We start from the raw sequence: 26,509 nt of genomic DNA, 5'->3' as shown, positions 1-26,509 counted from the left end.
TCCCAGGGGTGTCCCGGGGTGTCCCGGGGTGTCCCCAGGGGTGTCCCGGGGTGTCCCGGTGGTGTCCCGGGGTGTCCTGGGGTGTCCCAGGGTGTCCCCGGGGTGTCCCGGTGGTGTCCCCGGGGTGTCCCCGGGGTGTCCCGGTGGTGTCCCGGTGCTGACCCGGCGGTGACCGCGCTGTCCCCAGGAACCAGCACCCCCCCGGCCATGGCGGCCACCCCCGTCCCGGCCATCGCGGCCCCGCTGAGCGTCAACGGCTACAGCCCCGTGCCCGCGCAGCCCGCGGGACCCCCCGCCCCCGACGCCGTCTACGCCGGGGGGGTCCCCCCCTTCCCAGGTGCCCCCCGACCCCTCCCCAGCCCCCCGAACCCCCCCGGGCCCCCCCCTAACCCCCCCTGTGCCCCCAGCCCAGAGCCCCGCGGCCCCCGGGGACCCCCTGCAGCAGGCGTACGCAGGCATGCAGCACTACACTGGTGCGTACTGGGGCAACTGGGAGCGGCTGGGAGGGACTGGGAGGTACTGGGAGGGGGGTGTGTGGTACTGGGAGGCACTGGGAGGGGGGTGTGTGGTACTGGGGGGCACTGGGAGGGGGGTTGTGTGGTACTGGGGGGCACTGGGAGGGGGTTGTGTGGTACTGGGGGGCACTGGGAGGGGCTGGGGGGGTTGTAGTGTGGCACTGGGGACACTGGGAGGGGCTGGGAGGGGGTTGTAGGGCACTGGGAGGAACTGGGAGGGCACTGGGGTAACTGGGAGGGCAGTGGGAAGGACTGGGGGTGCGTTGTGGAGTACTGGGGGGCACTGGGAGGGTGTTGGGCGGCACTGGGAGGGCACTGGGGTGGCACCGGTGTCACTGGTGGCTTTGGGCGGGTGCTGGGGGGGCCCTGGGGTGGCCCCGGTGGCACCGATGTCCCCGGTGACCCCGTGCCCCCCGTGCCCCCAGCCGCGTACCCGGCCGCCTACGGGCTGGTGAGCCCGGCCTTCGCCCCCCCGGGACCCCTGCTCGCCCCTCCGCCCCCTCCGCAGCAGCAGCAGCGCGAAGGTGAGACCCCCCCGGGACCCCCAAAACCCCCCGGACCCCAGAGACCCCCCCGGGACCCCCTCAAAACCCCCCCGACCCTTGAGACCACCCTGGCCCCCCAAAACTCCCCTGGCTCCCCAAAACTCCCTGGGACCCCCAAAACCCCCCCAGGACCCCCCTGATACATGTGAGACGACCCCCCCAAAACCCCTTGGGACCCCCAAAATGTCCTGGGACCCCCAAACCTACCCCAGGACCCCAAAACTGAGACTTGGGGCCCCAAAATCAGAGCTGTGAATCCAAAATGGGACCTGGGACCCCAAAACCGGAGCTGTGAATCCAAAGCAGGAGCCAGGTTTGGGTTGAGAGCCCCGGTTTTGGGGTCTCAAATCTTGGTTTGGGTTGAGAGACTGATTTTGGGGTCCTGTGTCCATTTTGGGTTGAGAGCCCCGGTTTTGGGGTCCTGTGTCTGTTTTTGGTTGAGTCCTGGTTTTTGGGGTCCTGTGTCCATTTTGGGTTGAGACCTCTGGTTTTGGGGTCTCAAGTCTGTTTTGGGTTGAGAGCCCCGGTTTTGGGGTCCCATGTCCGTTTTGGGTTGAGACCCCTGGTTTTGGGGTCCTGTGTCCATTTTGGGTTGAGACCCCTGGTTTTGGGGTCCCGTGTCCATTTGGGTTGAGACCCCTGGTTTTGGGGTCCCGTGTCCGTTTTGGGTTGAGAGCCCCGGTTTTGGGGTCCCGTGTCCGTTTTGGGGACGCAGTCCCAGGTGTGACCCCGCTCCCTCCGCAGGCCCCGAGGGCTGTAACATCTTCATCTACCACCTGCCCCAGGAGTTCGCCGACACCGAGATCCTGCAGATGTTCCTCCCCTTCGGCAACGTCATCTCCGCCAAGGTCTTCGTGGACAGGGCCACCAACCAGAGCAAGTGCTTCGGTAGGGACACGGGGACATCGGGGACAAAGGGGACACGGGGACACTGGGGACATCAGGGACACGGGGACATCAGGGACAAAGGGGACACGGGGACACTGGGGACACTGGGGACATCAGGGACACGGGGACATTGGGGACAAAGGGGACACGGGGACATCAGGGACAGTGGGGACATCGGGGACATTGCAGATATTGGGGACATCAGGGACAGTGGGGACATCGAGGACATTGGGGACATTGGGGACATCAGGGACATTGGGGTCATGGGGACAATGGGGATAATGGGATATGGATGTGAGATATGGGGACAATGGGAACATGGGGACATCGGGGACAGTGGGGACACAAGGATACAGAGACATGGGGACGTCAGGGACACGGGGACATTAGGGACATTGGGGACATTGGGGATAATGGGATATGGGGACACTGGGGACATCAGGGACACGGGGACATTGGGGACAAAGGGGACACGGAGACAATGGGGACATCAGGGACACTGGGGACATCGGGGACATTGCGGACAGTGGGGACATCGGGGACATCGAGGACATCGGGGATATGGGGACAATGGGGATCATGGGTTATGGGATAGGTGATGTGGGACATGGGGACACTGGGGACATTGGGATACGGGGACAACGTCCCCAAATCCTCCATGTCCTTCATGTCCCCAATGTCCCCTCTGTCCCTCTGTCCCCCCTGCCCCTGATCTCCACGTCCCCCATGTCCCCATATCCCCCTGTCCCCATGATGTCCCCGATGTCCCCTCTGTCCCCCATGTCCCCTCTGTCCCCCATGTCCCCTCTGTCCCCGATGTCCCCGCAGGCTTCGTGAGCTTTGACAACCCCGCGAGCGCCCAGGCCGCCATCCAGGCCATGAACGGGTTCCAGATCGGGATGAAGCGGCTCAAGGTGCAGCTCAAGAGGCCCAAAGACGCCAACCGGCCCTACTGAGCCTGGTGAGACCCCCGGGACCCCCCGGGACCCCCCAGGACACCCGGGAGACCCCAGGAACCCCCGGGACCCCTTGGGACACTCCAGGGACACACTTGGGACCCCCTGGAACCCTCAGGACAATCTGGGACCCCCCCTGGAACCTCTCCAGGGCTGGAAAGCCCCCGGGGATCCCCTTGAGACCCCCCCCCAGGACCCCCCCCCAGACCCCCCCCATGACCCCACCAGGCTGGGAACCCCCTGAGCCCCCCAAGACCCCCTGGGAACCCCCGGGGGATGGGTTCGGACGTGCCCCCATTGGGATTTGGGGAGCCCCCGGGATTTTGGGGGGGATGGAAATGCCCCGGGGGGTATTTGGGGTGTCCCCCATTGGGATTTGGGGTGTCCCAGTGATTTGGGGGGGCAGGAAGTGCCCCCCAAACTCTGTTTAACCCCCCCCCCCATCCCCAAATTTTCCCTCCCCAGGTCCGGAGGCTCCGGAGCAGCACCTTTGGGTGCCCCCCCATTGCAGAGCAGCCCCCGCAAACCCAGCGGTGCCCGGGGGGGGGCTCGGTCCTGCTGGGGGGGGCCCCAGACCCCCCCATGCTCAGGAAGGATGGACCCCCCCTCCAGGCCCCATCCGACCCCCCCAGTCCAGCCCAGTCCATCCCAGTCCAGCCCAGTGCCCCCCCCCCCACAGCAGCAGCATCCACTCTGTTTTTGGGGGGTCGTGCCCACCCTGGGGGGGCCCCAAAAGGACCCCCCCCCCCTCACTCCCCCCCTCTGGGACCCTTCTTGGGGCTTTTCTCATCAAACAGGACCAAAAGCAGCTCCAAACTGGGGGGGGTCTCTGGGGGGTCATGGGGGGTCCTGGGGGCCTTTGGGGGGGGTCCCTGGGGGTCCCAAAGGGGGGACTCGGCCCCCCCAGTATCCTCCCGGGGGCGCAGCGGGACCCCAACACTGCCACTGCCACCCGCTCCGCCCACAACCTGCCTCAGTTTCCCCTCGGGATGGGCCAGCACTGGGATGGGCCGGGACTGGGATGGACTGGGACTGGGATGGACTGGGATGTGCTGACAGTGGGATAGACTGGGACTGGGATAAACTGGGACTGGGATGGATCAGCACTGAGCTGTTCCATCACTTGGATGCTCTGGCACCGGGATGATCCCACACTGGAATGTTCCAGCACTGGGATGTTCCCACACCGGGATGATCCCAAACTGGGATGATCCCCATGGGGTGCTCCGGCACTGGGATGCTCCGGCCCCGCTCTGGTCCAGCACTGGGATGCTCCATACTGGGACGCTCTGGGACCAGGAAGCTCCGATTCCGGAATGTTCCAGCACGGGAATGCTCTGATACCGGGACGATCCCACAGCAGAGGATCCCACAGCAGGATGTTCCAGCACTGGGATGCTCCAATCCCAGAATGTCCCAGCCTGGGGATGCTCCAAGATCAGAGGGATCCAGGACCGGAACGTTCCGACACCAGAACGTTCCATCGGATGCTCCGCCACCGGGATGATCCGGTCCCGGAATGCCGCGGCCGTGGGATGCCATGCCCTGACCCCGGGATGTCCCCACTCCTCTGGGATGTCCCCACTCCGAAATGTCCCCACTTTTTGGGATGTCCCCACCAGGAGCCGGATGGACACGGAGTGGCCGATCCCGGGAATTCCTGGGAACTCCAAACCAGCCAAGCCCAGGGGACACCGGGGGACACCGGGAGCAGGGACAGGGACAGGGACACGCGGCTCCAGCCCTGCCCGGCCCCAAATCCCAAATGATCCCAAATCCCAAATCCGGGGGGTGCCGGCCCCCACCAGCCAAACTGGGGCCGTGTCCAGCCCGGAGCCCCCCAGGACCCCAAACCCCAACATCCCCAACCAGTGCCCCCAGCACCCCAAACTGGGCCAGTGCCCCCCAAACCAGTGCCCCCAGCACCCCAAACTGGGACAATTCCCCCCAAACCAGTGCCCCCAGCACCCCAAACTGGGACAATTCCCCCCAAACCAGTGCCCCCAGCACCCCAAACTGGGACAATTCCCCCCCAGACTGGGTCAGTTCCTCCCCCAGTTCCCCCCAAACTGGGTCAGAACCCCCCCAGTTCCCCCCAAACTGGGTCAGGGCTCCCCCAAACGGGGTCAAAGCTCCCCCAGCCCCCCCCAAACCGGGCTCGGTGCCCCCAACCCCTCCCAGTGCCCCCAGCACCCCCAAACCAGTGCCCCCCCTTCACCCCCACCCCCGCTGTACATAAGGGGGGGCGCGGGGCCCCCTCTGTGTCCCCCCCATTTTGGGGGGGTTTGGGACCTGCTGGGTTGATTTTGGGGGGTGGGGGGGGGGTTTGGGGGGCATTGGGGGAGGGGCAGTGAAGCCCCCTGGGCTCAAGGCTTTATTTATTTGCTATTTATTGCAGTTCCTTTCAGAATTGACTTTTTTTTTCTCTTTTTTCTTTTTTTTTTTTTGGTTTTTCTGTCGAAATAATAATAATAAAAAAAAAAAAAAAAAACATCAAAAAAACCAAACCACACCTTAAAAACCCACTGAATTCCCAAAGTCCAGAAGTTTGAGACCATCCCTGGATTCTCCCAAATTTCGGGGGGACACGGGAGCCCCCCCAGGGGAAGGAGCACGGCCACGGCCCTCCAGAATTTCCTCAATAAATCAATTTATTTAAAAGAATATGTTACAATTAATTACACTAAAGGGGCTTTTCCCGACTGGGAACCCGAGGAATGGGAGCAGCTGGAAGAGGGAAAATGGGACAAGGGGAGGGGGCAGGGTTTTGGTTTTCTATTTTTTGGACTGATTTCTCCCTTTTTTGGATTTTTTGGGGTTTTTTTTTGCATTTTTTTGGATTAAAAAATCCACAGGAAGGTGGTTCAGTTCTCCTTGATCCGTCAGAATCTGGGGCTAGTGGGAAAACTGGGATTTTCCCGGGATTTTACCCCAAATTGGGGGTGCTAAAGGAGATTTTAGGGGGGGATTTTGGGAATCCCAAACTTCTCCCAGTTTCCCTCCCCCATTCCTGGGTTTTCCACAGCTCGGGGCTCCCGAGGACAACGGAAATCCAATTAATTACAGGGATCCAATTAATGGAATTAATTCCCAGCTCTTGGCTGCTCCAGAGCCGAGGATTTGGGATTTTCCCCCACCCAAAAAAAAAAATCTCCCCCCATCCTGGCTCCAAGGGGAGGAGTGGGGAAAACCCCTTCCCAAAAAGGGAATTTTGGGGAAAAATCCCACTTTGGAGCATTCCAGAGGTCGGGAATGAGGCCAGGATGCTCCTGCTGGGGTTGGTTCCAAATATTCCCAAATCCACCCCAAACCCTGGCGGGACCAGCTCCAGGCCAGCCCAAAACCAGGGAAAAACGGCTTTTCCAGGTGATTTTTATCTCCCAAAACATGGAAAAATCCCACTCAAAACCAGGGAAAAAATGGCTTTTCTGTAATTTTTCCTTCTGGGAATTGCTCAGCTGCCGGATCCACGGAAAAATCTCACCCAAAACCAAGGAAAAATGGTTTTTCCACCTTATTTTTCCTCCCAAAACACAGGATAGACCTACTCCAAATTAGGGAAAATACCTTTTCCAGAGGGTTTTTCCCTCTGGGAGCTGCTCATCCACCCAAGACATGGAAAATTCCTGCTCCAAACCAGGGAAAAAAGCTTATTTTTCCCTCCTGGGAACATCCCAGCCACTGGATCCGTGGAAAAATCCCGTTCAAAACCAGGGAAAATGAGTTTTCCACCTTTCTTTCCCTCCAGAACTATGGAAAAATCCTGCTCAAAACGAGGGAAAATGTTTTTTTCCAGGTTATTTTTCCTGCTTGGACACCCAAGTCATGGATAAAAAGTGCTCAAAAATAGGGAAAATTGGTTTTTCCAGGTTATTTTTCCTCCTGGGAGCTGCCCAGCCACAGGATCCAGGGAAAAATCCCACTCAAAAATAGGGAAAATTGGTTTTTCCAGGTTATTTTTCCTCCTCCTGCGAGCTGCTCATCCCCATCCAGGGGCAGCCTCAGGATCCTGGAATCTCCCAGATCCCATCCCAGGCACACCCAAATCCCTGGGAAAACACCCCAAAAAAAAGCGGGAATACAAATCCATGAGCGGGATCCTTGTGCCAGGAGAGGCATTTCCTTGGAATTTTACTCCTTTTGGATGTTTTTCCTGGTTTTTTTAAATCTGTAGTGATTAAAAAAAAAAAAAAAAAAACAACAAAACGGATTGGGAGGAGAAGCAGGTGGAAAATCCCTTTAAAAGCTGCTGCCACCCCGTGGGATTTTAAAGGAATTATTCCCATGGATGCCCAGGCAGGAATGGAACATTCCCAGGGCTTTTTCCCGATTTTTTTTTTCCCCTCTGTTTTTTCCACATCTGACCCAGCAGAAACAACAACTTCTTAATTTTTGTTTAAAAAAAAAAAAAAAAAAAAAAAAATCCCAAAATTCCCAGCCTGGAGCTGGATCTGAGTGGGAAAAAGGAGCCTCCTCAGGTGGCTTTTCCCAGTTTTTTTTTGTTTTTTTTTTATCTCTGGAATTCCATAAAGATGATGGGCACGAATGGATTTGGAATTAATGAGATTTAGTTTGGGGGGGGCTTTAATACAATAACGGATTTTTTGGGATTCCTGGGAAAGCTCCCGGGGTTAAGTGGCCGCGTCCCTTTGCTGTGACCTGACCAGCTGGAAAAGGTTCTGGAAAAGAAGGGAAAGGGGACAAGGTGAAGGTGGCAGGACCCCGGGATTCCCACTGGGAAAATGGGGTGGAGTCAAAGTGGGATTGAGCAGAGGCTGGGAGGGCTGGGAATGGCTCAGATCCCAGCACGGGGCTCCGACACACCGGGAGCCTCCCGATCCCGATCCCAATCCCAATCCTGATCCCAATGCCAATTCCAATCCCAGCTCCAATGCCAATGCAAATCTCAATGCCGATCCCAATGCAAATCCTGATCCTGATCCCAATGCCAATTCAAATCCCAATTCCAATCCCAATGCCAATCTCAATGCCGATACCAATGCAAATCCTGATCCCGATCCCAATTCAAATCCTAATTCCAATCCCAATCTTGATCCCAATGCCAATTCAAATCCCAATACCAATCCCAATGCCAATTCCAATCCCAACTCCAATGCAAATCCTGATCCCAATGCCAATTCAAATCCCAATCCCAATGCCAATCTCAATGCTGATCCCAATGCAAATCCTGATCCCGATCCCGATGCCAATTCAAATCCCAATCCCAATCCTGAGGCCAATGCCAATTCCAATCCCAACTCCAATGCAAATCCTGATCCCAATCCCAATTCAAATCCCAATTCCAATCCCAATCTTGATCCCAATGCCAATTCAAATCCCAATACCAATTCCAATCCCAGTCCTGATCCCAATGCCAATCCCAATTTAAATTCCAATTCCAACCCCAATGCCAATCCCAACTCCAATTCCAATGCCAACTCAAATCCCAATACCAATTCCAATTCAAATCCCAATGCCAATTTAAATTCCAATGCCTTCTAATCTCAATTCCAATCCCAATGCCAATCCCAATTTCAATTTAAATTCCAATCCCAATGCCAATTCCAACTCCAATTTAAATTCCAACTCCAATTTAAATTCCAATCCCAATTTAAATTCCAATTCCTTCTGCCCGTTCCTGCTCCCAATGGATTTCCTTGCACCCAGGGCTTCCCAGAATCAGGAGGAAAAGGTGGGAAATTCCCACATTTCCACATCCCAACCCCTGGGAACGGCAGATATGGGACAACCCAAGGGAGCACCCCATGGATGCAGGGCAGGAAAATTCTCCTTAAAGTGGGAGGAGGAGGGAAATGGGATGGAGAAGGAAGGCTGATCCCAGATTTATCTTGGCCATTCCCTACTCTAGGAGCCTTTTCCCAGATTTATCCCAGGTCATTCCCAGCTCCCCAAGGCTTTTTTCCCAGGTTTATCCCAGGTCATCCCCACCTCCAGGAGCCTTTTCCCAACAGCTGCAGCTCCGTTTTCCAGCTGCTCCATGAAACCTTCCCCACCTCTAGAGCTCCTCCCCTGCTCTTCCCCATCCTGGGATTATCCCAATCCCTGGGGGAACCATGGACCAGGAGAAGCATTTCCCACTGAAAGCCACCTGGGAAAGGGAAAAGTTTGGAATTCTCACCTCCTTCCTCCACTTGAGCTCGCAGAACACTCGCTCGAAGCACTCGTGCATGTAGTTGAACTGCCAGGGAAAAACGGGAATCAGGGAAAATCCAGGAAATCCAGGGGGAGGGAGGAGATCCAGAGGGGAACCGGGAGTTCTGGGCAGGAGCCAGAGGCTCCAGGGAGAAATTGGGAGCTCCAGACGGGGGCCAGGAGCTCCTGGTTCTTGTCTGGAAATTCTGGATCCAGCAGCTCCAGACAGGGATCAGGAATTCCAGAAATGAGCCAGGAGCTCCTGGTTCTTGTCTGGAAATTCTGGATCCAGCAGCTCCAGGGAAAAAAAAAAAACAGGAGCTCCAGAGGAATTTCAGAGAGGAACCAGAAGCTCCAGGGAGGAACCAGGAATTCCAAACAGGAGCCAGCAGCTCCGGGGTCCAGCAGCTCCAGAGGGGATCTGAGGAATTCCAGGTGGGATTTGAGAGAATTTTGGGCGGGACAGGGACACTCACAATCCCATTCCCGAGGGAATTCTGGGTGGGATTTGAGGGAATCCCAGGTGGGATTTGAGGGCATTCTGGGTGGGATTGGGACACTCACACATCCCATTCCCAAGGGCATTCTGGGTGGGATTTGAGGGAATCCCACTCACACATCCCATTCCGGGTGGGATTTGAGGGAATCCCACTCACACATCCCATTCCCAAGGGCATTCCAGGTGGGATTTGAGGCCATTCCTGGCGGGGCTGGACAGGGACACTCACGTAGGGGGTGAAGATCTTGACCCAGCGCGGTTTCTTCTCGGCGCGCGCGTACTCGAAGCAGAAGGCCATGCCCTCCTCGTCCGTGTCCCAGCGCTGCATCTCCTCCCACTCGAAGGCGATCACCTGGTTCTGCGGAATTCCCGACTCCAGGTGAGCCGGGAACGCCGCGGGATCCCGGGCAGGGCAGCCGGGGCAGCCCCGGGATCAGCGGGATCGGGATGGTTCAGGGGGTGAGGGGCAATGGAGGATTTGTCTCAGGTTTAGCACAGGGAGGATTCCCGGAGTTGTCCCGGAGAGCAACGGCTGCGCTTCCCCAAATCCCAGCAGGGAGCTCCCGGAGATCCCAGGGATTTGCAAATCCAAAGGTGCGAGGTCAGCAATGATCCCAGGGTAAATTCCAGGGAGTTGGGATGATCCCAGGGATTTGGGGACACAGTCCAGGTGCAAACCAAGGTGTGAAGTTAGAGGTAATCCCAGGGGTGCCAAGGATGATCCCAGCACAACCTCCAGGGATTTGGGAACACAGTCCAGGTGCAAATCCAAAGGTTTTGGGTTGGGGATGATCCCCAGGGATCTCAGGACAGATCCCCAGGGATTTGGGGACAAGGGGCAGGTGCAAATCCAAGTTCTGAGGTCAGGGATGATTTCAGAACACAGGGATGGTGTAACACCCAGGGTGTGAGCCTGGGGACAACCCCAGGGAGATGGGGTGACCCCAGGGATTTGGGAACACAGCAACGGCACAAATCCAAGTTCTGAGGTCAGGGATGATCCCAGGGATTTGGGAACACGGTGATGATGGTGTAACACCCAGGGTGTGACCTCAGGGACAATCCCAGGGAGTTCGGGTGATCCCAGGGATTTGGGAACACGGAGATGGCACAAATCAAGGTGTGAGGTCAGGGATGACCCCACAGATTTGGGAACGTGGTGATGGTGTAAAACCCAACGTGTGAGGCTGGGGACAATCCCAGGGAGCTGGGGTGACCCCAGGGATCCGGGATGGCACAGATGCAGAGCTGTGGGGCCGGGGATGGCCTGGGGATGGCCGGGAATACCTCGAGCTGGCCCTCCTCGGTGCAGGCGTGCAGTTTGAAGTGGCGGATGCTGATGGCCGAGATGACGTGGCCCTTGCGCCGCGAGTCGCACGAGCAGTGCGGGAACGTGATCTCGTTGTAGCCCTCGCACGTCCGCAGCATGTTCAGGTACTGCGGGAACAGCCGAGTCACCGGGGTCCAGGGAGTCACCGGGATCTCAGGGAATGCACCGGGACCCCAGGGAATGCACCGGGAGCCCAGGGAGTCACCGGGATCCCAGGGAGTCACCGGGATCCCAGGGAATGCACCGGGACCCCAGGGAGTCACCAGGACCCCAGAGAATGCACCGGGACTCCAGGGAGTCACCGGGACCACAGGGAGTCACTGGAGTGTCAGGGAATGCACCGGGATCCCAGGGAGTCACCGGGAGCCCAGGGAGTCACCGGGGTGCCAGGGAGTCACCGGGGTCCCAGGGAATGCACCGGGGTCCCAGGGAGTCACCGGGACCCCAGGGAATGCACCGGGACCCCAGGGAATGCACCGGGATCCCAGGGAGTCACCGGGACCCCAGGGAATGCACTGGGATCCCAGGGAGCCACTGGGGTCCCAGGGAGACACCAGAGTGCCAGGGAATGCACCGGGACCCCAGGGAGTCACCGGGAGCCCAGGGAGTCACTGGGGTCCCAGGGAGACACCAGAGTGTCAGGGAATGCACCGGGCTGCCAGGGAGTCACCAGGAGTCCAGGGAATGCACCGGGCTGCCAGGGAGTCACCAGGAGTCCAGGGAATGCACCGGGCTGCCAGGGAGTCACCGGGATCCCAGGGAATGCACCGGGATCCCAGGGAATGCACCGGGAGCCCAGGGAATGCACCGGGATCCCATGGAGTCACCGGGATCCCAGGGAATGCACCGGGATCCCAGGGAATGCACCAGGACCCCAGGGAATGCACCGGGACCCCAGGGAGTCACCGGGATCCCAGGGAATGCACCGGGAGCCCAGGGAGTCACCGGAGTGCCAGGGAGACACCAGGAATCCAGAGAATTCACTGACGTTTCAGGGGTTCACCAGGATTCCAGGGAATTCACCGGGATATGGATTTGGGCAGGGATTCCATGGGGACATTCCAGGGATTCACTGGGATCCCAGGGAATTCACTCACCATCACCATCTTCCTCTGCTCGCAGAGCTTCTGGAGCTGGTAGGATTTCTCCTCAGCTTTGATGTAGCCTTTCTTGACGTCATCAACGGCCTGGGGAGGGGAAAAGAAACGGGAAAAATCTGGGAAAAATCCGGAATTTGGGATGGGAGGAGGAGGAGCTACCTCCTGCTTCACCCTCAGGGGTTCTGATCCCAAATTCCAGCCCCAAAAAGGCTCCAAGGGGAGATTCTTGCATCCCAATTCCCACCACGGCAGCTTTGGGGAGGTCCTGGAATATCCACAGGGGGTTTGGGAAAAGGTCCCTTGGGATGGGAGGATGGATTTGGGAAGCCTGGGAATGCTTGGGAACAGGTGAAGATGATCCAGGCACAAAATCAGGGGAATTCGGGTGGGAAAAGGGGATTTCCTTGGGGATGGAGCAGGAACGGGCCCTTCTCCCACTTCCAGAGGGAGGAAACTGGGAATGATTCAGGCTGGGAGGTGAAATATTGGATAATCCTGGATTTTATATCCCTTTTATTTCCACTTTATTCCAGAGGCTCAGCTCAGGAAATGAGGGATTGGGCTCTTTTCCCAAGGAACAGCCAAGGGAAGGAACAGCTGAAAGTTGTTCCAGGTGGGATAACTGGGACAATTCCTCCTTGGAAAGGGGGGCAGTGCTGGAATTCCCTCCCTGGAATTCTCCAAATCTGGGCTTTGGCACCCAGCTGGATTTGCCTCTGGAATTCCCAGGTTTCCCCCCAGGTTATTCCTACCCCAATCCCTGTATCCCAAAGGACAGCGGGGTTTGGAGCGATTCCAGGAGTGCCTCAATCCCATAAAAAAACAGGTGGAATTCCCAAAACTGGGATCAACCACTGCACCCCACCACCTCTCCCAACAGCAATGAGCATTCCAGAGGAATTCCAGGTGGGAATTGCAGGTGGGAATTCCTCCTGTGGTGCCTTGGGGTGGCCGTAGAACATTGAGGTGCCTCAATCCCACAAAAACAACCAAAACCCCATCCCACCTTGGGATCAACTGTGGGACTCAACCACCCCATGAGGAGTTTTCTCCACCCAAAGGGGCATTCCAGAGGAATTGCAGGTGGGAATTGCAGGTGGGAATTCCAGGTGGGAATTCCAGGTGGGAATTCCTCACCTGTGGGGCCTTGGGGTGGCCGTAGAACATTGAGGTGCCTCAATCCCATAAAAACAACCAAAACCCCATCCCACCTTGGGATCAACTGTGGAACCCAACCACCCCATGAGGAGTTTTCTCCACCCAAAGGAGCATTCCAGAGGAATTCCAGGTGGGAATTCCAGGTGGGAATTCCTCACCTGTAGGGCCTTGGGGTGGCCGGAGAACATTGAGGTGCCTCAATCCCACAAAAACAACCAAAACCCCATCCCACCTTGGGATCAACTGCGGAACCCAAAAGCCCCATCAGGAGTTCTCCCCACCTGAAGGGGCATTCCAGAGGAATTCCAGGTGGGAATTCCAGGTGGGAATTCCTCACCTGTGGGGCCTTGGGGTGGCCGTAGAACCTTGAGGTGCCTCAATCCCACAAAAACAACCAAAACCCCATCCCACCTTGGGATCAACTGTGGAACCCAACCACCCCATGAGGAGTTCTCCCCACCTGAAGGGGCATTCCAGAGGAATTCCAGGTGGGAATTCTGTACCTGGTGGAAGAAGTAGGCGACGGCCAGGTCGTTGTCGTTGAGCAGCGCCTCCTCCTCGGTGGTGAAGAGCCACTTGCGTAGGGTCAGGCACGTCCCCGGCACGGCCGAGGTGTAATTCTGCACGTAGAGCTGTGGGGGGAACTCGTTGGGAGCCAACTTCCGCACTGGGAACGGCCCGGGAAATCCCGGAGAGGCCGTGGAATGTCGGGGTCAGGGCGTGGGGAGGACAGGGATTCCAGGAGAGCCAAAGAAAATCGGCGTTAAAATGGGGTTTTCCCACAGGGAGCTGACAAAAAGGATCCCAAATCCTTCCAGAGTGACCCCAAATCCTCCAGAGTGACCCCAAATCCTTCCAGAGTGACCCCAAATCCTCCAGAGTGACCCCAAATCCTTCCAGAGTGACCCCAAATCCTCCAGAGTGACCCCAAATCCTGCAGAATGGTCCCAAATCCTTCCAGTGTGACCCTAAATCCTCCAGAGTGACCCCAAATCCTTCCAGAGTGACCCTAAATCCTGCAGAGTGACCCCAAATCCGTCCAGAGTGACCCCAAATCCTTCCTGAGTGACCCTAAATCCTCCAGAGTGACCCCAAATCCTCCAGAGTGACCCCAAATCCTTCCAGAGTGACCCTAAATCCTGCAGAGTGACCCCAAATCCTTCTAGAATGACCCCAAATCCTTCCAGAATGGTCCCAAATCCTTCCAGAATGACCCCAAATCCTTCCAGAATGGTCCCAAATCCTTCCAGAGTGACCCCAAATCCTTCCAGAATGACCATAAATCCTCCAGAATAATCTCAAATCCTTCCGGAATGGTCCCAAATCTTCCAAAAATTATCCCCAAATCCTTCCAGAATGATCTCAAACCCTTCCAAAATGATCCCAAATCCCTTCAAAAGCCCTGGAATCTGGAGGAACATCCCAAAAATCCCGGGTGTGGTTCTGCACGTAGAACTTGTGGGGAAACTCATTGAGAGCCAACTTCCACACTGGGAATGGCCCAGAAATCAGGGGAAAATAATGGAAAAATCATGGAAAAACCATGGAATGCCAAGGTCAGCATGTGGAAAGGACACGGATTCCAGGAGAACCCTGGCATTAAAATGGGGTTTTCTCATAGGGAACCTTCAAAAAAATCCTTCCAGAATGATCCCAAATCCTTCCAGAATGATCCCAAATCCTTCCAGAATGATCCCAAATCCCTCCAAATCTGGAGGAACATCCCGAAAATCCCGGGTGTGGTTCTGCACATAGAGCTTGTGGGGGAACTTCGTTAAGAGCCAATTTCTACACTGGGAAAAGCTGGGAAAAATCTTGGAAAAATCTTGGAATCATCCAAAACCAGGCTGGAGCAGCCTGGGATGGTGGGAGCCATCCCTGCCCCTGGAATTCCACAACCCCACCCTAAGGACCTGCGGATCCCTCCATTCCCATTTTTTTCCCCAGATTTATTCTTTCCCTAAATCCCACGGAATTCCGGGCTCACCGAAGGAGTGGTTGATGACCTCGAAGAGGGCGAAGTAGTTGGCGGTGACGCTGTCCATGCCCACCTTGGCAGCCACCGCCTGGAAAACGCCGGGAAAACGGGATCAGCGCCAGCCGGGCAGTGCCGGGAATTCCCTGGCCACGGAAAACCCGGTTGGAACTCTGCCAGCGGAACCAGGCGAGCTTTTCATTCCCGTTTTGCTCCCCGATTCCCGGGGATGTCGAGGTTGTGGGGTCTCCACAATTCCAGCCTGGACCCCCCCAGGGAAAAGGAGTGGGAAATTCCTGTCTGGGATCATCCCAAGGGCAAAACTCGGCGTGGAATTCCATGGGCTGAACACACCCAAATCCCCTTCATCGGCGGGATTCTGGAATTCCCACTCTTTTCCATCTCTTTTTTTCCAAAGGGTCTGCCCTGTGTTATTTTATTCCTCATAATCCATGGATCCAGTGGATTCCCAATCCTCAAAAAAATGGGGGGAAAGAGGAAATTCCAGGTGGGAAAAAGGAAAATCCTGTGTTATTTTATTCCTCATAATCCATGGATCCAGTGGATCCCAATCCTCAAAAAAATGGGGGGGAAAGAGGAAATTCCAGGTGGGAAAAAGGAAAATCCCCGATTCCCGGGGATGTCGAGGTTGTGGGGTCTCCACAATTCCAGCCTGGACCCCCCCCCAGGGAAAAGGAGTGGGAAATTCCTGTCTGGGATCATCCCAAGGGCAAAACTCGGCGCGGAATTCCATGGGCTGAACACACCCAAATCCCCTTCATCGGCGGGATTCTGGAATTCCCACTCTTTTCCATCTCTTTTTTTCCAAAGGGTCTGCCCTGTGTTATTTTATTCCTCATAATCCATGGATCCAGTGGATCCCAATCCTCAAAAAAATGGGGGGAAAGAGGAAATTCCAGGTGGGAAAAAGGAAAATCCTGTGTTATTTTATTCCTCATAATCCACGGATCCAGTGGATTCCCAATCCTCAAAAAAATGGGGGGGAAAGAGGAAATTCCAGGTGGGAAAAAGGAAAATCCAAGTGGGGGTGGGGATATTGAGTTGAGGGGATGGAGATTCCAGGTGGGAAGGGCAGTTCCAGGTGGGAAAGAGGAAAATCCAGGTGGAGAAAAGGAAAATCCAGGTGAGGGGAAGGAAATTCCAGGTGGGAAAGAGGAAAATCCAGGTGGAGACAAGGAAAATCCAGGTGAGGGGAAGGAAATTCCAGGTGGGAAAGAGGAAAATCCAGGTGGGGGTGGGGAAATTGAGTTGGGGGGATGGAAATTCCCGGTGGGAAGGGCAATTCCGGGTGGGAATGGGCTCACCTGGTACACCTGGTCCGTGGTGCTGTTCTTCTTCACCCTCACCGTCACCGTGGTGACGTCCGGGAGCGCCACCCGCAGCTCCACGTCGGAGACGCCGTTGTAATTCTGGGAAAAAGGGAAAATCCCCCCCAAAAAAATCAGGAAATCCCCGTTTTCCAGCGGTTTGTGATCCCTCAAAATCCCCCAGTGGGAATTCAGCGTGGGAGGAGGGATGGGGTTGGATTCTTCTCCTGAGGGACAGGATGAGGGAATGGCCAGGGAGCTCCAGGTGGGATAATTGGGGAAATTCCCCCCCCATGGGATTCCTTCATCCCTTCGTGGTCAGCGCTGCCCAGGGCACTGCGGAATCGCCATCCTGGGAATTGTCCCAAACTGGGGCTTTGGAACCAATTCACCCCCTGGAATTCCCACTCATTCCCTGGATCCCAAAGGATTGTGGGGTTTGGAGGAATTCTGGGAGTTTGGGATGCCTCAATCCCATAAAAAAACGGGCAGAATTGTCCCCAAAACCCATGGATGTAGCACTTGGTGACAAGGATCAGAGGTGGCCTTGGGGACAGTGGGACCTGAGGAGCTCCAAGGGCTTTTCCAGCTTTCAACATTCCTTTGGGTTTTTTTTTTCCGTGGAATTCAGCTGGACCAAGCCTGCATCCCATAAATTTCAGGTGGAATTGTCCCCAAAACCCCATGGATGTGGCACTTGGTGACAAGGATCAGGGGTGGCCTGGGGGACATTTGGATATGAGGAGCTCCAAGGGCTTTTCCATGATTCCATGGAAGGTTTTTATCCCTACAGAATTCTGTTGGACCAAGACTCAATCCCACCAAAAATGGCTGGAATTGTCCCAAAACCCAGGGGTGTGGCACTTGGGGACAGGGATCAGGGGTGGCCTTGGGGATGGTTGGACAGGAGGGGTTCTCCCACCTTGGCAATTCCATGGAAGGTTTTTTTTCCATGGAATTCCGCGGGATGACGTCACCCACCTCGTCCGACTCCGACAGGAATTCCTGCATGATGTCGCTCTCGCCGATGACCCGGATGGAGCACACTGCGGGACACGCGGAATGTCACGTGAATGTCACCAGGACCTGGGAATGTCCCCTCCAGGGGCAGCCCAGCAACCTCTTCCCTCATCCTGAGGGGAATTCCTGCACCTGGGTCACCTCCTGTCCCCAGTGTCACCGTTAACCCCATGTTCTCCATGTCCTGGTGTCCCTCATGGATCCAGACCCTCTCCAAGGCGTCCCGTGGGTCATCTCCTGTCCCCAGTGTCACCATTAACCCCATGTTCTCCATGTCCTGGTGTCCCTCATGGATCCAGACCCTCTCCAAGGTGTCCTGTGGGTCACCTCTTGTCCCCAGTGTCACCTCCAGTGTCACTGTTAACCCCATGTTCTCCACGTCCTGGTGTCCCTCATGGATCCAGACCTTCTCCAAGGTGTCCTGTGGGTCACCTCTTGTCCCCAGTGTCACCATTAACCCCATGTTCTCCATGTCCTGGTGTCCCTCACGGATCCAGACCCTCTCCAAGGTGGATCCACCCCAAAATCCCACCCAACCACCCCAAACCTCCCAGAGCAAACCCACAAAAGGACCAGGAATCCCCCCTGGGAATGTCAGCGAGGGGTTTTGGGATGAGGGGTTTTTAGGGTGAGGGGCTTGGGATGAGGGATTTTGGGAGAAGGGGGGATTTTGGGGTGTAGGATTGGGCTGAGAAGGGATTTTGGGGTGCAGGATTGGGGTGAGGATGGATTTAGGGACGAGGAGGGATTTTGGGGTGCAGGATTGGGCTGAGAAAGGATTTTGAGGTATGGGATTGGGGTAAGGATGGATTTAGGGATGAGGAGAGATTTTGGGGTGCAGGATTGGGGTGAGGAGCTTTGGGCTGAGAAGAGATTTTGAGCTGAGGGATTTTGGGCTGAGGATGGATTTAGGGACGAGGAGGGATTTTGGGGTGCGGGATTGGGCTGAGGAGGGATTTTGGGGTGCAGGATTGGGGTGAGGATGGATTTAGGGACGAGGAGGGATTTTGGGGTGCAGGATTAGGGTGAGGAAGGATTTAGGGACGAGGAGGGATTCTGGGGTGCGGGATTGGCCTGAGGAGGGATTTAGGGACGAGGAGGGATTTTGAGGTGCAGGATTAGGGTGAGGAAGGATTTAGGGACGAGGAGGGATTTTGGGGTGCGGGATTGGGCTGAGGAGGGATTCTGGGGTGCGGGATTGGGCTGAGGAGGGATTTAGGGACGAGGAGGGATTCTGGGAGCACCGCACCCTTCTCCAGGTACTCCTCCAGGCCCCTCCTGCGGGCGTCCAGCTGCTGCTCGGACAGTGAGAACGGCCACTTGCCGGGCAGGCGCGGGAAGGTGAAGTTGGCGAATTCCCGCTTCAGGTTCTGGTGCAGGATGGCGAATTCCCGGTAGCGCTTGGAGCACAGCTGCCGCCCGGCCATGTAAACGTTGTACACCTGGGGAGAGAGCCCCCAGAATTCCCAAATGTTCCCCAAATGTTCCCCACAGCTCGGCCGTGCTCGCCCTCCTGAGGAGAGAGGAGGGGAATGCACTGAGCCTGGAGATTGGGGGTGTCCCTGCTGATCCCGGTATTCCAGGGCCTCAGGAATCCCAAATCTTGGGATTCAGGATCATGGATACTTCCCATGACACACTGAGAGGTCCCAAACTCCCCATTTTCCATGCAAAGCCCAAAATCTTGGGATTTAAGTTCCTGGCTCCTTCCTATGGAATGCAGAGAGATCCCAAACTCCCCATGTTCCATCCACAGCCCCAAAACTTGGGATTTGGGATCATGGATACTTCCTATGAGACACTGAGAGATCCCAAACTCCCTGTTTTACACCCAAAACACCAAATATTGGGATTCTGGATCACAGCTACTGGCCCCAGGACACAGAGAGATCCCAGATTTCTCATGTGGCATCTGAAGCCCCAGATCTTGGGATTCAGGGTCACGGATGCTCCCTCCAAGATGGAGAGAGATCCCAAACTCTCTGTGTTTCATCCAAAGCCCCAAATCCTGGCATCCAGATTCATGGCATAGGAATCAATCCCTTTGAGATACTGAGAGATCCCAAACTCCTCATGTTGCATCCGAAGCCCCAGATTTTGGGATTTTAGGCTAAATCCCACTCTGGGATCTCAGAATTCCTATATTCCCATGTTCCTGTATTCCAATATTCCAACAGCCCTGCATTCCTATGTCCAATATTCCAACATTCCCATATCATAGCAGTCCTTTATTCCTATATTTCAATATTCCTGTATTTCAATAATCCTATGTTTCAATATTCCTAAATTTCAATATTCCAACAGCCCTGTTTTCCTAAATTCCAATATACCTAAATTTCAGCATTCCAATAGTCTTGCATTCCTGCATTTCAACATTTCTCAATTTCAGCATTCCTATATTCCAATGTTCCTGTATTCCAATATTCCACAGCCCTGTATTCCTATGTTCAACATTCCAACACTCCCATATCATAACAGCCCTACATTCCAACAATCCTATATTCCAACAATCCTATATTCCAACAATCCTATATTCCAACATTCCTATATTCCAACAATCCTATATTCCAGCATTTCTATATTCCAACAATCCTATATTCCAGCATTTCTATATTCCAACAATCCTATATTCCAACATTCCTATATTCCAACAATCCTATATTCCAACAATCCTATATTCCAACATTCCTATATTCCAACATTCCTATATTCCAACAATCCTATATTCCAACAGCCCTACATTCCAACAATCCTATATTCCAGCATTTTATATTCCAACAATCCTATATTCCAACAATCCTATATTCCAACATTCCTATATTCCAACATTCCTATATTCCAACATTCCTATATTCCAACAATCCTCTATTTCAACCCCGCTACTTCGCACAAACCCCCCCGTACCCCCACCAACAGCCAAAACCCCAAACCCACAGATTTCCCCCGCCGTTCCCAGGGGGAAAAAGCCTCACCACGAACTTCTCCCCGCTCTGCTCCACGTGTTTGTAGGTGGGGATGGAGATGGGCACCCGCCTGCTTCTCGCTGTAGTCGTAGAAGGGCGGCCCCAGCGGCTCCTCGGGCGGCTCCAGGCTCTCGGCCTCGTGCGGCGGCACCGACAGCACCGTCAGCACCAGCTCCTTCTCGCCGGCGCGGATCAGATCCACCACCTGCTTGTGCGTGGCTCCCTCCACGTTCACCCCGTTCCTGCACGGAAAAATATCCCAAATTCCCATGGAGCAGACCCACCACCTGCTTGTGCGTGGCTCCCTCCACGTTCACCCCGTTCCTGCACGGAAAAATATCCCAAATTCGCATGGAGCAGATCCACCACCTGCCTTTGTGTGGCTCCCTCCACGTTCACCCCGTTCCTAAAGGGAAAAATATCCCAAATTCCCATGGAGCAGATCCACCACCTGCTTGTGCGTGGCTCCCTCCACGTTCACCCCCATTCCTGCACGGAAAAATATCCCAAATTCCCATGGAGCAGATCCACCACCTGCTTGTGCGTGGCTCCCTCCACGTTCACCCCCGTTCCTGCACGGAAAAATATCCCAAATTCCCATGGAGCAGATCCACCACCTGCTTGTGCGTGGCTCCCTCCACGTTCACCCCCGTTCCTGCACGGAAAAATATCCCAAATTCCCATGGAGCAGATCCACCACCTGCTTGTGCGTGGCTCCCTCCACGTTCACCCCCGTTCCTGCACGGAAAAATATCCCAAATTCCCATGGAGCAGATCCACCACCTGCTTGTGCGTGGCTCCCTCCACGTTCACCCCCGGTCCTAAAGGGAAAAATATCCCAAATTCCCATGGAGCAGATCCACCACCTGCCTTTGTGTGTCTCCCTCCACATTCACCCCGTTCCTGCACGGAAAAATATCCCAAATTCCCATGGAGCAGATCCACCACCTGCTTGTGCGTGGCTCCCTCCACGTTCACCCCCGTTCCTAAAGGGAAAAATATCCCAAATTCCCATGGAGCAGATCCACCACCTGCTTGTGCGTGGCTCCCTCCACGTTCACCCCCGTTCCTAAAGGGAAAAATATCCCAAATTCCCATGGAGCAGATCCACCACCTGCCTTTGTGTGGCTCCCTCCATGTTCACCCCGTTCCTAAAGGGAAAAATATCCCAAATTCCCATGGAGCAGATCCACCACCTGCTTGTGCGTGGCTCCCTCCACGTTCACCCCGTTCCTAAAGGGAAAAATATCCCACATTCCCATGGAGCAGATCCACCACCTGCCTGTGCGTGGCTCCCTCCACGTTCACCCCGTTCCTAAAGGGAAAAATATCCCAAATTCCCATCGAGCAGATCCACCACCTGCTTGTGCGTGGCTCCCTCCACGTTCACCCCGTTCCTGCACGGAAAAATATCCCAAATTCCCATGGAGCAGATCCACCACCTGCTTGTGCGTGGCTCCCTCCACGTTCACCCCCCGTTCCTAAAGGGAAAAATATCCCAAATTCCCATGGAGCAGATCCACCACCTGCTTGTGCGTGGCTCCCTCCACGTTCACCCCCGTTCCTAAAGGGAAAAATATCCCAAATTCCCATGGAGCAGATCCACCACCTGCCTTTGTGTGTCTCCCTCCACGTTCACCCCCGTTCCTAAAGGGAAAAATATCCCAAATTCCCATGGAGCAGATCCACCACCTGCTTGTGCGTGGCTCCCTCCACATTCACCCCGTTCCTAAAGGGAAAAATATCCCAAATTCCCATGGAGCAGATCCACCACCTGCTTGTGCGTGGCTCCCTCCACGTTCACCCCGTTCCTAAAGGGAAAAATATCCCAAATTCCCATGGAGCAGATCCACCACCTGCCTTTGTGTGGCTCCCTCCATGTTCACCCCCGTTCCTGCATGGAAAAATATCCCAAATTCCCATGGAATTGCTGAAGACATTCCAAGCCACCTCCAGAGACCATTCCTGACATTCCCAAGAACCCCATGGCCTGGCTCTGGCTTTGCACAGAAAATCTGGATCACGCCTTGGCCAACCTGCTCAGGAAAACTCATCCCAAGCAATCCCAAAGCTCCCAAAGTCCCAAGGAAGCAGTTTAGACCCAAGACATTCCCAAGCCACCTCTAGAACGTTCCTGACATTCTCAAGAGCTCCATGGCCTGGATCTGGCTTTGCCCAGAAAACATGGATCAAACCTGCCCTGGAAAACTCATCCCAAGCAATCCCAAAAATTTCCAAGGCAGAGCTGGCTTTTCCCATCCCATAAAATGGAAATGGAGGCCATGGCGAGAGGAAGAGTCCAATCCCCTGAGGGAAAAGCCTTTGGCCTCACACATGAATGCTGGGAAGATGCTGATTCCGGAGGTTATTCCATGAAAACCTGACACCTTCCCAGTGCTGCACCTGTTCCAGAGGTTTCCCTGCTGCAGGAATGAGTCTGGTGGGATCCAGGATCCCCCAGCCCTGCCCACCCCACCTAAAACTGGCTGTTTTCCCATGCAGCTTTAGGGATAAATCAGGGATAAATCCCTTTTTCTTCCATTCCGTCCTTCCCCAAACAGCTCTGGATCGACATTCCGGGCGTTAACCAAGAGCTCAATTAACTCCCATTGTCTGTCTCGGATGCTCCTGGAGATTCTGGAGCATTCCAAAGCCTTGGGAAGGCACAGGGAGGAGCTGGATGCTGGGTCTGGGAGGGAAGGATGGAAAAAGGACCTGGAGCATCCGTTGGTGTGGGAAGTGGATCAGGAAGAGTGGATTTTTCATGGAAAACACGCTCAGATGGGTGATCTCCGGGGTTTTCCAGGATAGGGATGAGCTGTGGAGTGCCAGAGCCACAGGTGAGCACCCACATCCCAAATATCCCCCAGAAATCCCAGCAGGAATTCCTCAGGAGCGGAACAACCTCCTCGCTCAGGCTCTTCCTCCCCAAAAATTCCCCTCCCCGGGGCTGGCCTGCTGGGAATTCCAGGAGGTGGGAAGGAAATCCTGCATGGAATCAACACCCCGAACATCCCAAAGCCAGCCAGGCAGCTCCTCCTGGAGCTCCGGGGCCTGGATTTTGGGGAGTTCCCTCTGGAGGGACCGGGGTGGCTGGGAGAGCGGATTTCCCGCCCCGATCCCGCTGCTCCCGTGAAAGGAAGGGAAATCAGAGCTATTTTGGGAATCCAGGGTTATTGTTTCCTCCTCCGGCGTGGAATTCCAGGGGTTGGGATTTTCACGGATCCGAGGAAAACGAGGGGGGGTTCATGCTGCCAGAACAGGGACAGGACTCTGGAATTTTGGGGTGGTTTCTGTAGCAAAAGATGGGAATGCTGGAATATGGGAATTGGGTAATCTTGGAATATAGAAAAATTGTAGGGACATTGAGTTATGGGAATATTGGTATACTGGAATATAGGGAAATAGGAATATAGCAGTGTTGGAATACTGGGATATTGCAATACTGAAATATTGGACTATTGAAATGTTGGAATATTGAAACATAGGAATATTGAAACGCAGGAATACTAAAAAATTAAAATATAGGAATATTGAAATATAGGAATATTGAAATATTGGGATGCAGGAATATTGAAATGTTGGAATATCAAAATATTGGGATGCAAGGCTATTGGAAAATTGGAATACTGGAATATTGAAATATTGGAAAACAGGGCTTTGGGAAATTGAAATACTGGAATGCAGGAACACTGGATTATGAAAATATTGGGATACATAAATACTGGATTGTGGAAATATTGGGATACATAAATACTGGGATATTGAAATATTGGGATACATAAATACTGGAATATTGAAATATTGGGATACATAAATACTGGAATATTGAAATATTGGGATACATAAATACTGGAATAGGGCAAGAGCCAACCTGGCAGCCCTGCAGCACACAGGGACAAATTAAAGCCAGCTCTCCCAGAAAATAAATGGATAAACCAAAAGGAAATTCCCAGTCCTTCCAGCTCCCATAGGGATACCAGGATTGGGAGACCACGAGCAATTAACCATCATTAACCCCAGGGCTTAATTATTTCACACACCATGCTCCAGTCCTGACCTGGCACCAGCCACTGAATCCCAAAATTCCAGCACCAAGCTCCAAACCTTTCTCCCACACCAAACCCAGAGTTTTAAATGCTCCCCAAAACACTCAAAAATGAGGGAAAATTTCATCCCAGCGCCCACAAAACCTTCCCCCCTCAGCCTGGGAACGCTGCTCCCCCACTTGGCACATCCAGGTGCAGAATTCCCCCTGCTCCCAGCACGGAAAAATCAAAGAATCGGGAATTTGGGTCAGCTGGGACAGAGCCAAATCCCAGCCGGGGTTTCTGCGGGATTCGCCAGCCACGGGCGGGTCCTGACAGCTCCTCACACCCCTTGGACTTCCAGAGCCGGCAGCAAAACATTCCTGCAGCTCGGAAATCCCTGGAATTAATCAGTAATTGGACTTAACCGACCCGGAGCGAAGTGCGACGCTGGGAGGATCCGGAGGGATCCCTGAAAAGCAACCCCCGCGCTGGGATTTGAGGGATTTCAGCCCCAAAACAGCCGCAGAGTTTAAGGGTTTTCCTGGGGGAAAGGAAGATGAGTTTCCACACAGCAGGAATATTCCCATGGGAAGGTGTTTTCTGGGGCAAAGTTACAATTTTGGGTGTTAAAAAGCAGCAGCTGGAGAACACGAGAGCCAGGAGTGGGAAGGAAGCGTCTCCAGGTTGGAATCCAAAGGGTTTTATCCCTAAAAATTTCCCCCTGACCTCCCCAGGAGGGACCCCCTGTTGAAATCCAAAGGTTCCCCAAAACCCCCAGTGAGGGTTGGGGGGCTCAGTCTGAGCTCAGCCCCCCTCCTCAGGAGCCCCCCAAATTCCCCTCAAGGGCTGGGGGCTCATGACCCTCCTCATGACACCCTCGGCAAGGAATCTTCAGCCCCATCAGGACCCCCCAAATTCCTAAAAACGGGTGGGGGTCTCAACCCCCCCTCACAACACCCTCAGCAAGGGACCCTCAGGACCCCCCCAAATTCCCACAAAGGGCTGGGGGTCTCAACCCCCCCTTGTGATGCTCTCACCAATGCATCCTCAGCCCCCTCAGGACCCCCCAAACTCCTAAAAAAGGGTGGGGGGTCTCATGACACCCTCAGCAAGGGACCCTCGGCCCCCTCAGGACCCCCGAATTCCCACCAAGGGCTGGGGGTCTCAAGCCCTCCTCATGACATCCTCACCCAGGGACCCCTCAGGACCCCCCCAAATTCCCACGAAGAGCCGGGGGTCTCAGCCCCCCTCATGACACCCTCACCAAGGGACCCCCAGCCCCCTCAGGACGCCCCAATTCCCCACCAAGGGTCGGGGGCTCCCCCTCCTCCCCAGTCACACCCTCACCAGGGGACCCTCAGGACCCCCAACACCCCCCAAACCTCACCGAAAGGCGCTCAGCCCCCTCAGGATTGCCCCCCAAGCCCCCAGCAAGGGCCGGGGCTCTCAGTCCCTCCTCATCCCACGATCCTCAGCCCCCTCACGACCCCCCAAAACCCCCCAAGGGCCGGGCTTCTCAATCCCCCTCGGGACACCAGAGCCAAAGGCCCCGCCGAGCCCCCTCAGCACCCCAGCACCGCACCAAGGGCTCGGTGTCCCCTCACCCCGGGCCCCTCATCGCCCCCAGCCCCCTCAGAGCCCCCTTATCCCCCTCAGAGCCCCTCAGGACCCCCATTCCCCCTCCCCCGGGACTGCCCGTGTGTGTGGGGCGCGTTCCCGGGGCCGGGGCCGGGGGGCTGTGGGTAGGCGGCTCCCCCGTACTCACACCTCCAGGATGCGGTCCCCCTTGCGCACCCCGGCGCGGTCGGCGGCCCCTCCGCCCAGCACGGCGCTGACGTGCTGCAGCGGCGCGTACAGCTCGCCGTTGATGCTGCGCAGCTGCCCGCCTTCGCTCACTTGCCCGCGGACGTTAAAGCCGTAGCCGGACTCGGACTTGACGATGCGGACGACGCGGGGCCCGCCCGGGGGTCCCTCCCCGGCCCCGTTCCGCGCCCCCGGCCGCGCTTCGCCCTCCTCGTCCGCCATCTTGGCGTCCGCGCACGGCGCGC

The 26,509-nt window shown here is 55.4% G+C and overlaps 2 protein-coding genes across 3 annotated transcripts in view; one reads left to right on the top strand and one right to left on the bottom strand.

Annotated features, from left to right (window-relative positions):
- The window catches only part of CELF3 (CUGBP Elav-like family member 3), a 15,579-nt gene extending 10,011 nt beyond the window's left edge, over positions 1-5,568 (top strand). Inside the window, exons 8-14 of one of the 2 annotated variants that reach the window (XM_054001122.1) lie at positions 188-337; positions 408-473; positions 941-1,039; positions 1,805-1,948; positions 2,777-2,909; positions 3,370-4,992; positions 5,046-5,568. In XM_054001122.1, the coding sequence (XP_053857097.1) occupies positions 188-337; positions 408-473; positions 941-1,039; positions 1,805-1,948; positions 2,777-2,904 (587 nt within the window). In that variant the 3' untranslated portion in view covers positions 2,905-2,909; positions 3,370-4,992; positions 5,046-5,568. Of the gene's footprint in view, positions 1-187; positions 338-407; positions 474-940; positions 1,040-1,804; positions 1,949-2,776; positions 2,910-3,369; positions 4,993-5,045 lie in introns of those variants that run through there. The other variant, XM_054001123.1, reaches the window with a different exon arrangement.
- SNX27 (sorting nexin 27) lies at positions 5,538-26,509 on the bottom strand. The gene is given in 13 exon segments (XM_054001099.1): positions 5,538-7,583; positions 9,044-9,103; positions 9,786-9,914; positions 10,844-10,993; positions 11,984-12,073; positions 13,648-13,811; positions 15,132-15,210; positions 16,445-16,549; positions 17,429-17,493; positions 18,717-18,909; positions 20,440-20,496; positions 20,498-20,672; positions 26,227-26,509. Coding segments are annotated over 13 exon segments (1,575 nt in total). The 5' UTR covers positions 26,487-26,509; the 3' UTR covers positions 5,538-7,535.

This window comes from Vidua macroura, chromosome 29 (assembly GCF_024509145.1).
Source record: "Vidua macroura isolate BioBank_ID:100142 chromosome 29, ASM2450914v1, whole genome shotgun sequence".
In the NCBI taxonomy this organism is placed as follows: domain Eukaryota; kingdom Metazoa; phylum Chordata; class Aves; order Passeriformes; family Viduidae; genus Vidua; species Vidua macroura.
Note: the sequence above shows the minus strand (reverse complement) of the source record. Positions and strands in the feature narration are given on the sequence as shown.